This window comes from Phasianus colchicus, chromosome 12 (assembly GCF_987193195.1).
Source record: "Phasianus colchicus chromosome 12, bPhaCol1.hap1.1, whole genome shotgun sequence".
Lineage (NCBI taxonomy): Eukaryota > Metazoa > Chordata > Aves > Galliformes > Phasianidae > Phasianus > Phasianus colchicus.
The window spans coordinates 19,535,235-19,548,722 of record NC_143447.1 but is presented as its reverse complement, the minus strand read 5'-3'; the positions used below and the strand labels follow the sequence as shown (position 1 = coordinate 19,548,722).

Below are 13,488 nucleotides of genomic sequence, written 5' to 3'. Positions count from 1 at the left end.
TTTAAATATTAAATAGAAGGACAGCATTTGTGAGAACAGAAATCCAAGGAAAATTTAACACGAGCCCTACCTAGCTGCTATGCTTAGGGTCTACATTTACACGGTTATAAGCCACCATTCTGTACACAACGCCACATTTGTTTCTCAAGTGCCCAAAACCAGAAAGAGCCTAATGCCCGCAGTTATGACAAGCAAATTGTCTGGGCCCTGACTCACAGAGACAGCTGGGTGAGAGGTAAGGACAGACAGCTCACACCAATAAAAAATTGAGGACTACTGACCTAAGGGAGCATGTCTTATCAGCCTAGGCTGAAGTAACAGGGTAATACAGTCAATATAAGGAAGGATCCACTGCGAAACCATGAAGTATTTCCTGCACAATTAATCTTGCTTTTCTTTCAAATCCTTCAAGCAAATGCCAAGGCAGAAATTAGTAAGCTTTAGACAGCATTACGCACCAAATAAAACTACTTACTCTTCCAATTTCTGCAGTCCACGAAACAACAATTGTGTTTGGTACCGTCGTAGACAATCTGACGAGTGAGGTAATGTTGATTGGTCTGCTAGGTCGCTTTGGTTCAACACCATTTTTGGTTGGTGGAAGATAGCCCTAGAAATCAAAGGACTTTCTCCCTCAGCAAAAGAAGAAGAGTGATTTCACCTTCTCCCTCCCCACTCCCCACAGCCCTGCCACAATACCTGCTGGGTCCCACCAGAACTGGGCTTCCTCCTCAGTTTAAAAAGTATGAACATCAGACAGCAAAACATCACGTGCTTCCCAACTGCTTTTTCCTTACACATAGCTCCACACTTGGCAAATCTGAACCCTATCCAATGGAATATCAGAAGGCAGCTCTGACACCTCTTTCTCAGCGCTCTCACTGCATGTGCCTGGCTAACACTGCCCAGTCCAGCCCCATGCTCTGCCCCAGTCCTCCAAGTCCATGCCTTGTTCTTCAGCCCTGTTGGTCAGCGATGCATGCATGATCTCCGAAACAGAGCCCCACGTTAGCCAGACTCAGAGGATGTTTATCAAACAAAAACTTACTGTCAAGCTTTCAGAATATCAGTCTCCTTGATCTGCTGGCTGGTCTCATGAGAAACAATTTACTTAACTATCTTTTTCATTCCTCTATCTGTCTTCATTCAAATGCTCCAAAACGGGAAAACAAAGGTTAGGATAAATTCTCAGGCTAATTTCTGACAGACAGCTCTTAACAATTCTATCCAATTATGTATGTCAAAATAACATCTTACTTACTGGAAGGCTGCATGGTTTCCCATTTACTTTCACACACAGATTGGGTGGGAAGTGATCTTCTTGTGGACAACTGGTTTCTGATAAACAAAACCTAAAAGCAAAGAGTTTCCATCACCTTTCACTAATAAAATGATTTAAAAGCCATCTCTTCCTAGAAGGACTATTTTCCCCCCTCTGAATTGTGAAAACATGCCAAATCTTGCTAAATACAGTCCCCAAACTAGCCTTATGGATCCTTAAGCAGGAAAGCCCCCCAAATTACAGGTTTAGGTCAAGAGAGCTGTAGGTTCCTCCTCAGATTTCTTGAATTCCTCAGGCTGGATCTGCCTAACAACAGGTTCACTCAGATATGCAGGTTCTTGTTACAAAAGATAGATCATCCAAGTTTCTTTCCTACCATTTCTCCAGCCTGACCTCAATTCCAGACCATGGTTTCACAAAGGACAGCACACAGTTTCTTCAACTGCACCTACTCCAATTTCAGTAGATACCATCCGATACTATCCTGATGCCCACAACAGGCCTTGTAGTTAAGTTCAGATCATTATATAATTATATAGTTTTTGATAATACTATATAATTTAAGAAAAGAACAGGCCATACAAATACATACCTTAGCTGGACCTGTACTGTGAAGTCGCATTTGGTCCCAGAAATATCCCTAGCAAAGAGAGAAAACAGATTAAGATGCACTGTTTGTACAATAGGTTTGTCAATGTTCTGTCAGTCACTGCTTTTAAGTCAGATCTCTGCAAAGCCCTTTATGCACCACGCTTCCTTCTGGTCAGTCAAAACACAACTCCCATGATACAGACTACTTTTTATTTTTCAAAGGGAATAAACCAATTACAGTCTCACCTGACCTCTATCTTTTACTTTTTTTGGTACAGCAAAGAGAAAATGTTGATGGTGTGATGCTGTGAGGAACGTCTTTATACTGAATAAACATAGAACTCGACAAAGGATCTGACTCATGGTAAAGAAGGGCTGCAAGTAGGAGAGTTCTGTATTTGTACAGCGCTTACTGCAAGAGAAACCACAGCACAGCAGAGGTATTTCATTCCACACCCCTTTCTCCTCCATCAGTTTACACACAAAGGAGTAAAGAATTCCCCACACGAGCACCCTCTGAGCATTGTGTACACTGAAGATCACATTTTAAAACAAAAACTGTTGTAAGCTGAGTTTGGGGTATTTTCAAGGATTTTGTAATATTTAAATACTGTCTTACTGGTCAAACTCACATTGAACTGCTGATCTGCTGCACTTGCTGTGGCGTCAGTGCAAAAGCAAAGCAGGTTTCACGAAATCGCTGACTGTTATCTGATGCTGGAAGAAAACAAGAGATAATTGCCTTAAAACAGTAAATACAGAATAATTAACAACAGCCTCCTTTCATTAAAACGTGTACATATATATACACAACACATTTATAGCCCAATAATCCGATACACATCTGCTTTTGCAAGCAATTTTGGAGCCAAGATGGAATTTGTCATTTAATCCCTCTTGTAAATAAAAACAATAAACAACTGTTATATTTCTATATAGAGCATACTTTAAAAAAACAATGCAGGTAACAGCAAAGCTGAGATAAATCAGCTTAAGACTTCATCAGTCACAGCAGCAACATTTGATATTAAATGAAAAAATTAAGGAATTCTCAATCACTTCATTTCCTGTAACACACAAGACCATGGGTTACCTCATAAAAGCATACAGAGGGACTGAAAAGTACAACTAGGCAACTTCTCGTGGTTCCAGAAGCTATTTTATAGGGTTAGATGCATCAAATATATACTATGCAAGCAATCATGAAACACACAGCAGTGAAGTCTGGCTTTGAAGTCCTTCAACTCTGCCTACTTACTCCACAACAACACAAACAGTGTTTAAGAATTAATGCACCTGCTGAAAAATCAAAGAAACGTTAAGCACCTCTAAAATAGTGCTCTGAAGGCACTCCCTCCCCCGGGGGGGGACAGTGACACAAAGCCTGACTGCATCCAAAGCGAAGGAAACGGCCTGAAACAAACAGGAGCCCACATCACCTCCATGCAGAAATGGCCAACGGGTTACAGCTTTCACTCCAACACACGTACTGATGAGTTCACCATTCAGTTCTGCTCTTAATAATGGCACGAGGTTACGAACAACTCTGGTTCTGAGCGCTCAAATGTATCATTTCTGATTTACTCCAAAACGTGCCCTGTCTCATCCTTGAGTAACAGATGAGTGACAACTTCAGGGTGATACCCCAGATTCTCCCTTGAAGCCAGCATGTGGTAGGCTGGGGCCAGCAACACAATAGTGGCCAACCTGGTGTAAATACTAACAGCAGCAATTTCACTACGTGACATTTGTACTTTCTCTGTTCAACAATGCTGCAAGCCCTGTGCATTTTACTGCACTCCATGCAACAACCACGTGCTGCTCATGGATCGGTTGCACCAAAGCTGGTGGACAAGATTGGTAGTACATGCTGCACAAGAATTTTCGTAAAAATATTAGCTATTGTTATAAGCATTAAGTTATCTGAAGAAACACTTATATGCAGGGCATTTCTAACATTGCCAGCTGAGGCTCACAGCACAAGAAAGCCTCCAGCACCTCCACCTGGGCTGGCTATCACCCTCACACACACTCATCCCAATAAATGGAAGCAGAAGTCTATGAGCTGATGGTCCCCAGTGGTCAGAGGTGCACTGCATCATACGCTGCTCAACCCTCCCCAGCTGTAAAGCAGTGCTAATATCCACTTGCAGTGTTTTCAGGACGCTGTTTCTGCGTACAAGCTATCACACAGGAGCAAGGTCAGATTGGGAAGAAGCAGCAACTTGTTAATTAAAGAGAGATAATGTAAAAGCTAATCTTCAAAGAATGCAAAACCCTTGACAGATTGAGCAATGCAAGCAGAGGGAAGACATCCCAGCACCCAAGATCCAAAGCCAGGCTCTGAGCCATGGGACACAGCCCCAGCCTTACTAGCAGCTGGGAAAAGGGCAAGTTTATAGGCCCATCGTTTATTTATTTTGGCCACCTCGTGTGCCACTGGAAAGCAGAACTAAGATTTGGTAGCTTTTTCTTTTTTTTGGTCATTTCTTTGTAAGAGGAGAATGTATGGGTGACAATGCTGCAGGGACAGAAGCAGGGAGGAGGATGGGAGGAGGTGTTGATGTGTTCTCACCCCCTTGTACAGGAGGAAAGGGGGGGCTGCAACCAAACTGAAGCATCTTCTGAGAGGGAAATGAGAAATGTTTTTCTACTTTGTGGTTTTCTCTGATCTCCCATATGTTTTCTCATATCTTTTTATAACCTTATCTATTATTTCTAGATCTACTTATCCTACAAACGATGCATGAAAATTTCAACAAAACAAATCAAAGGGAGCTAATTTAGCAGCTCCATGTCTAAGTGCAAGGCTCCCAAGCTCATCTGTGACAACACAAACTGCCTTGTTTGTAAGGAGTTTGTGTTTCTCGTGGAAGTGATTTTGGAAGCCAGGAAATTAAGAGTGCAGAAAAGCCAGCAGACTTCTCCCAATTCATCTGGCAGATCTGCTGGGTTTAGGAGAGTCAAACAGACCCTGACCAGATAAACACATTGTTTATTTTCAGAGTTCTGGAATTCGATTACAACTAGAAATATGCAAATACAGTTTTATATAAGAAAATCGTTTTCATGGCTAAAAACATCCAACCACGCCTTGCAAATAGCTTTTATTTAACAAAGGGAGGCAGAAAGATCTCCAGCTGACAACTGAGCAGATTAAAATAGAATTTATAATCTGATAAAGCTGGAACACAGCCAAGACAGTTAATACAAAAATTCTTACGAAAGTTGCCAGAAACACATTTTTCCCCTCACAATTATAAATTATTAAGCTTTATAACCTTTTCTTTTGCACATTTTGAATGGCAGAGCTCAGAGGATTACTTTGTAGGCCATTTTCCTTCACATCTCAGAAAAGAGGTACCAAGCACAAATGTCTACTAGATATTTTCTGCTCCACGTGCACACAATAATTTCAAGGAATGCCATGCATGGCGAGTATTACTGCTAACAACTCATGTGAATTATTCAGACATTGGAAAAGGTAGATGCTTGAATGTGGATAATAACAATCTTTCCACGTAAATTTGTGTAATTAAATGGATGTCAACCAGAAGACCTTCAGACAAGCAATATGGAAACCCACTACTCCTGTTCCAGCAATCTCTGTTTTTGAGGAGGTGTTGGAGCCAACTATTCACTACTACTTAATTCACCCAGCTTAGAATCCAGAGAAGGCAATGAGCAAAACGCACATTCTCTTTTAAGCACACCTGGGCCTGATGTTAGCAGGAGACACACGGAGCTGCATAAAACTGCAGTGCAGCACTTCTTTTTCCAAGTGGTTTCTCTTACCTGTTCACTACTAGCACAGCCTGCTGAATTATTTCACGTTCTTCACTCCAGTAATGATCCAAACAGCAGATGGGGTTGGTACATATCGGGAGCGCCCCTATTACACCTTGCTTGTTGCATTTTTATTGACTGTTTCACACGAGTAATGAGTTTTCAAAGTTGGAGCAAAAACCATCTTAATACTTTGGAGTGCTATCCACAGGACTAAAACACTTCAAATTCTATGTAAGTATTTATATTAAAAAGATAATGAGCATAACTAATAATAATGACACATAAAAAACGTTTCATAATGACACGTAAAAAAACGTTTCCTACCAGTTCTACTCTATTTTGACAAAAAAAAGTCCATGGCATTAGAATGAAAGAAGGCAGCTCGAGTGGCTGCGTTTTCTACAGCTCTAAAAATATTCTGTTCCACCTCACCAGTACCCAGGGCTAAAAATAGCCACGCAATCTTTCTGCAGTAAAATACCTCTTGCTGCCTCGAGAAAAAGCTGCTCTAAGTTTCCATTCAAAAGCAGACACCTTCAAACCTTTAATGAAGCTCAGGTCATTACGCCGTCGACGTGGGGATGCTTCCCGATGCAACAGCAGCTGGCCATCGAGCTGTCAGTGTGCTAAGGTTAATGCTCACCCAGCTGATTACAGAGGGAATACGCTATTTTGTAATGCAGAAACGTATCTGGACTAAAATTAAGCTTACATTTTATACTCTACCTTAGCTGGAGACAAGAAAAGCCATCAGTGAATTGGCCTTTGACCAGTCGTATGCAATAGTAGCATGTTTATTTCTGAAAGCAGGAATAGTTAAGCATCAGGACTACAGCAAATTTTTGCTCGATGCTGTAAGCCGAACAAGAGGTGTTAATTGGGCATTCACTAAGCTAATAGAGTACATCATTTTCATCAGTTACATTTGTCAAAATATTGACCAGTAAAACCCAAACACTATAGAAGATGTCAATCCAACACATAAATATTTATGTGTCTTCCCTAAACACGTAAGATACTTCATTTTGTTGCGAGACAGACATTTTGCTTTTTTATTCTTTTCAGCTACAGAAGGCATTGTATCAGTTTATGCTCCATCTCCTTTCAAGTACCACCACTGAAAATGTAATATACCGGCTCCAAGCTAAGGCAAAAATTGCTGCATTCAGATTAAGGCACAGAAAACATTTACCTTTTTAAAAGGTAAAATTCAGACAGGCTTTGAATCACGCTCAGTTGCAGTGGAAGCCAGGGAACCTGTAACACAATACCCAGATGCCTCATAACGGAGTTTGCCCAGATCCTCTCACACCAATCCAGAAAGGGGCTCATTTACACACACGGTGCTTTTAATAAAGCAGAAAGCAGGCTGCTGCACAGGACAGGAACGATGAGAGGCTGTTTCTTGTTTAGGAGATTCGCAGCATCTCAGGATACATCGCTGCCCTTTTAAAAGCACCACAATTTACGAAGCTCCTGGGTAATGCAAGCATTTACACACAAACACTTCCCTTCTATTAACCGCAGCCCTTCAGCACCGAGCCCCTGCCACCAGCCACAGCTGAGCAGCAATGCAGTAAACCCAGCACCCCACTCCCCTGGGCTCCTGCTGCCCGCTACACACAGCCATCCTACGCCCAGAGCAGGCTGCCCAAGGCTCCATCCAACCTGGCTTGGCCCACCTCTAGGAGTGAGGTGTGCACAGCTTCCCTGGACAGCCTCTCCCTTATTTCTCCATCCTCACTGAGAAGAATGTCATCCTTAGATCCAACCTAAACCTCCTGCCGATGACCAGAGCCAAGTCAACCCCAGCTGAAGAAGAACCCTGGGCCAGACACCAAGGAGCACATCAAAACTCTTCAAAAGGATCGCTGGGATTCTAAAGGATATTTCTGTAAAGAGACAAGTCGTTCTTCCCCTGGCAGCAGTGGCCAGCTCTTCACCCACTCCCAAGGGTTACAACTGCACTTGAGAACACGTGGCATTACTGTGAAATGGCAGCATTGAGTTCTTGGGCTTAAAACCGATGAAAAACTGACCTCAGGTTCTGGTCACTCTGCAGCATTTCTCTCTTCAGATCATTTCCAGATTCCACTTGGCTTAAGTCACCGCTTTTAATAGTTAAGCCCTCTTTACTCCCTGCCTTTCCCACTCCCAGTGGAGCTATGCCTATTGCTTCTGAGCATTATTTGAAACAGTGCCTAAACATACGTATACGAAAATAGCCTGGAAATACTCCAAAGGCTACAATTAATTCATAAATATCACTTATTTTATAGCACTTCATTATATATTGTATGAAAAGAATAGATCAGCCGGAACCTCCAGTGCAACTAGATGCATATTTAGGCATTATTATTTTTAATCAGCCACATATCACAGCATTTCTGAGCAACAGACTCCTGCAGACCTTCAAGGCCAAGCCAATGCTGACCAACAGCACCAGAACTCTCCCCTTTCCATCCTACCTCTCACCACTGCTCTTGCTGGGCCCACAGATCTCCTCTGCTGGGGGAGGAACATCACTGGATCCTCCAGGCCCTGTTTAAGTCCCTTGATTTACTCACACACCTCAGTGTAGATCCCAGAACTCACCTTCCGCCATTCAGGCTGGAAAAACTTAGCTTCTGCTCCTAAGAGCACCAGCAGCAGTGAAGCACTCCAAGCAAGCTGCTAGCACTGCCTATCCTGAATCTAACGTATTTTTGGTCTCAGCAAGACAGCATTAAGTTTTATAATCCTAATAAGAAAGGCAAAAAGGAAGTTCAACATTTATGATCAGATAAGAACCCCTACTAAGTTCTCTCCTACAATTAGAGCAACCCACACCACCTTCTTCTGAAAGTCATCATAAGGGAGATTAAAGCATCAAGATTCCAAGGCACGAAAGCTGGAAATGCTGTTGGCAAGTGACATCCATGTCTTAGCTGCAAGTTGAAATCTTAAAAGCACATATGTGTATAGCACAGCTTCCTCTCACGATACCTGAGCTACACTTCCAAGCCTCAAAGCACCTCAGTGGGATGCCACCCCAAGGTTTATTCACTGATTATTCATGGATTACTCAGACTTTGAATCAACAGTGTGGTTTGCCATAATTCCTTCCACTAAAAGCTTTAATTATCAAAAAGATATCCTAATTTGATCTCGGGAAGTAAAGTAGCTTTATAGATCCATCCACATTACAGCTGTGGCATCAGAAAGCACGCACATCCTGCAGGGTCCTGGGACCATGGTGATCACAGTTCCATACGTGAGGAGCCAACAATCATCTGCTAAGGTGAACAGTAAGCATTTACACTCCCCCTCTTGCAAGGCAAGAGCTGCACAGCTGTGTAAAACTTTAAAATGTTAAGAGAAACTAACTACGGAAAGAGTCTTCAGATGTGAACTTGAAGAAGGCCATATGCAAATAAAACTGGAGCCCAAAAAAGAAACTTCAGTGCTCCGTAGCTCTGCTCTGCCACAGCACACAAACAAGAGTTCAGATTCCAGCTCCTCCTTGCGCAACCCGAAGCTGCAGAGCCGGAAGTCGGAGCGCGGCCTGGGCTGAGAATGCAGGGTTTTGCTGAACTTCCTCCCACAAAGAACATTTGAAAAAATAACAAACACAGAAGACAGTAAAAGCGTGACTTTCATATAAACCATGATTCTGATTGCACAGAGCAGCAGATCAACTTGTTGATATATGAAAGGGTGAAATACTTGCCAAACAAAACTCTTCTAGTTTCCAACCCAGATTTCTAGCTGCTTTGATTTGTTTAATTGTTTAATAGCTGTAACTTGAACTACAGCCACACTAAAGATTTTGGTCAGACCAGATGCAAGCTCTGCCTTCAGGAATGTGCCATGTCCAAATAACCATGGTCAATCACACGTGAGAGAAGTTTCAATGTAAATGCAAGTTGGGAGCGTGACTGCTAGTCAGTGAGCACCAGGCCAGAGCTGCTCTTCTGAGGACAGGCACCAGGGGAGAGACTGGACTTCCTGGAGAAACTCTATTATAGTCCATAAATGAAGAAATTCCACCAGGACCTAACAAACCTGAGCAGAGCCACAGAAGCTCCTTCTGCCCAGTGGAGACAGCCTGTGGGTGCTGGCAGGCAGGAGGTGCTGCTTTGTGGGGTAATGCCCAGAACACCTCATTGTTGCCTCCTCCTTCCAGAAGGCTGAGATGCGTGGGCCAAAATTCCCATTTCTGTGGCTCAGTGCTTTAAACATCACTTAGCACGGAAACACAGCAAACAAATCATAGGACCATCACCTGCGTGGAGTCCAGACAGCTTCATAAAAACAGAATGGCATAGCCCATAACCTCCTTCATCCTTTAAATTGAAAAGAAAAAGTTAATATTCCACTACACACAGGTAAACAAAGACCCGTAGCCTAGTTACAATGTTTTTTTGGAACAACTACATAGCTAAAGCAATTAGGAATGACATATGCTATAACAAGAAGTATTTTTAAGATGTTGTTTAACAATCTAACGTCCCTTCCATAATAAGCTGGCAGAATTTGGGTACTCATTACTCATCTCATAGTAAACATTTTACCACACAAGAGATCTTATCGGTGTGATAGAAGTTACTTTTAGAAAATTGGCCCTATTCTTAAAAAATAACCAATTAGTAGTGTATGTACACTGACTGAAGGCTGAAAATAAAATTAAGTGAAAGCTGTAGCTTCTCTTAAGAAACTAACAAGCAAGATTCTCTAACTTAAAGGAATTCCTATTAAAAAAAAAAGGTCAAAATAATAAGCAGTTTTCATACATTCATCAAGGCCAAATGGGATCTCCTTTTCCAAAACACCTGCATATAATCACTTGAAATGGCTGCTCAGCACAAGGCAGAGTGCTCACACTTCTCATTAGTGCTGCAAGAGCTCAGGGTACACATCCATCCACCACCACACACCTTCAGAACAAGCAATGAATATCCTGAATTGGCTCGAACACAAAAATATCCAATACAGGCTCTTTCTCAATGTTGCAAGGATGATGACTAACAAAAGATGGATAAATTCCACAGCTCTGCTGCCATTTGGAGAGATCTTTTCCTTTCAGCTAAATGAGGCTACTGGCAGCCCTCACAGGACCACAGAAACGCTGTCACCTCCAGCAGCCCAGGCAGCAGAATCATGACCAGCAGCACTAGCCACAAGGCTCCAAAAAGGAGTTACGTAGTTGGAACACTTGGAAGCAAAACAAGACACCTAAGTGAGCAGAGCAGCAGGAACAGTCCCATCACCACCTGGATCTAGGTGCTACTGTCAGCTGTTCAGAGACAAGCAGGTTGAAGTAGCATGGGCTGTGTTTACACGTTCAACTTGTTAGGCAACTCTGGGAGCATCCTACTCACTGCTGGGGGTTTTATGGGTTGCTGCAGAGAAAACAGAAATAAAGAAGCCAACAGACTTCTAACGTTAGCTTGTCACAGCCATTTCAGCCAGCCATGCTAAAGACAAGACCCTCAGCAGCTGCTGCTGGTGAAGAGGATGGGGGTTGATAAAGCACTACATTTTCTTGCCTGTTGTGAATGAATCCTGCCCACCTAGCTGTCAGCATGCAGATTTTATTGCAGTTCAGAGCTACATTTTGAGGAAGCAAGTATAAGAAGGTAACATCCATTTCCTCCTTTTGTTCTTGACATTAAAAATAATAGTTAGCAAATTTAATTTCCTTATCTGTTATTCACATTAGCTTGCATACTGCCTACTTACACAGAATATTTGGATACAGAATGCATACTCAAGTGCCCTGCTGTGCAACTCCCTTCCCCCAAGCTTTGTCAAATTATCGTTTTCCAAATTAATAATTACTTCTTGATGGCAGACTACTTGATGGAAGACTACTCCAGGCAATCCTTCAAGCAGCCCCACATTGAATAGGGAAAGACCAGGAGAGAATCAGATCCAAAGATGTGATCTACTGAATTTATATGTAATGACTTCTTTCAGAAGAATCCAAAATCCTCAAACCAATGGAGTCTGCGTTCATCCCCACGTACTTTTACCATTCTGACAGGTTCTATTTTAAGAACAGAGACATTCATTCAAAAACTCTTCAGCAGCTCATCTCTTAGTTCTCGTGGTGCAAGGAAATGAAGAAAAAAATAAAGGTTTCTTATAGCCATCCCATAACGAACCTGTCAGGAAAAAGCAAGCAGGAGATCCCAAACTATTGGCCAAATGACAAAGTTTTGAATGTTCACAGTATGCATCTGCCATTTGAAAACAAAACCTGAGAAGCAAGAAATTTGATATTTGAGGAAAGCCATGCATTGCCACAGTGAAAAGAATGTCCAAACCATTTAGGGCAAGTATTAAAAAAATATCACTTAAAGCTCTTTTCTATTAGAGTATTTGTAAATGCACAAACGAAGATGACACACAGGGGCTTTGAGTGTTTTGCCATGGATATGGCCCTGGGACACCCTGCTCTGTGTACCCCTGCTTGGGTAAGGGTTGGACCAGCAGGACCCAGAGGTCCCTTCCCACCTCAACCACCCTGCAATTCTGCGACAGCGCACAGAGCTGCACATCCCTGGTTACTAATCCAATCATTATTTTTCTTCTCCAGTCAACATATACATCTATTACTTTAAAACATCCTTATGACATTTAGAGCTGGCAACTTTACAGTCTGCAGGAGTATTGCTTTCCACTACAAAAGGAAACAAACGTTTCTCACACACATGGACACTGAAACATTCTTCCCAAAAAGCACAGGAAGAAACAGCTTTTTTAACAGTACTGCCTCAGATAAACAGCACAGGATGCACATGCTAAACAAAAACCCGGAACAAGCCCTTACACCAACTGAAACGAGCAGAGATTACTTCAGCTGTTTGGTTGGAGCTTCACCCACTTGCATTTTCTTACCCTGGCGCTCAGAGTCCACAAAGAGGAAAAAACAGATTACTGTACATGAACTCCTCAAGCAATAAGAAATGACAGAGCGTGAATTACGATCTCCTAATTCAGGGCTGGTTTGTCAGGCACAGCACTGACAGAAAAGTGTTCTTACCATATCTAGGATTAAAAGCAAACCATAACGCCTGCATCGGAATGTCTTATTGAAATGACAGTGTTATTTTTAAGTAGTTATAACGTAGAAGTGATGAGACATTCTGAGCACCTAATTGTCCTGTACCACCAACACCGCCTGCAATGCTTATCAATCCATCAGACTTCAGACTAGAACTGAACAGACACAGCACACCTTTGAAAACAATACCTGAACCAGAACCTGAGATTATCAAAAGCCGTCTATTTTTCTCACAGAGTCTCAGATTCAGCAGCTAAAACAAAACACAACTGTGCAATGTGCTGCACAAGCCTGCAGACAACCACCACTCTCTAACACAGCAGACTCCTGTCAGCCCTGCGGCAGTGCAGGCTACAAACGTAAACTACCTGCTCACTTCTGCTTACAAGGAATCTCTTTTGCAAAGGACAATCTTCTCACTCCCCACCACCTCCCATCTCCCCCTCCTACTAGCTTTTCTCGCTGTGAGCCTTCACCAGGATTCTAAGACAGCAGAAGGTTCCAACATACAAGCAGCCTCTCTAGGAATCAACAGGACTATTGCATTGAAGTAGTATTAAAAGTTAGCCGTGCTCACAAATGCAAGGTGGAGTCAGAGCCAGAAAAAACCCACGTTGTTACATAACGCTCTGTAAGCATCATCTGGTGCTCAGCAGCTACCCAAGTGATTTATACCTTGGTACAAAAACTGTTAAAGAAAAGAAGCCACAACAGCTGAAGAACCACAAGTCTTCCCAAACTCGGATGTTCAGTCCATAAGGAATCACGGCAAATAGCA

At 42.4% G+C, this 13,488-nt stretch overlaps 1 protein-coding gene across 6 annotated transcripts in view; it reads right to left on the bottom strand.

Annotated features, from left to right (window-relative positions):
• The window catches only part of PIAS1 (protein inhibitor of activated STAT 1), a 62,292-nt gene that overhangs the window by 18,848 nt on the left and 29,956 nt on the right, over positions 1-13,488 (bottom strand). For 5 of the 6 annotated variants that reach the window (XM_090149185.1, XM_031587883.2, XM_031587882.2 and 2 more), the window contains exons 3-6: positions 2,506-2,590; positions 1,875-1,922; positions 1,262-1,352; positions 476-610 (exon numbers count right to left, since the gene is read on the bottom strand). In XM_090149185.1, the coding sequence (XP_090005311.1) occupies positions 476-610; positions 1,262-1,352; positions 1,875-1,922; positions 2,506-2,590 (359 nt within the window). Of the gene's footprint in view, positions 1-475; positions 611-1,261; positions 1,353-1,874; positions 1,923-2,505; positions 2,591-9,706; positions 9,860-13,488 lie in introns of those variants that run through there. The other variant, XM_031587884.2, reaches the window with a different exon arrangement.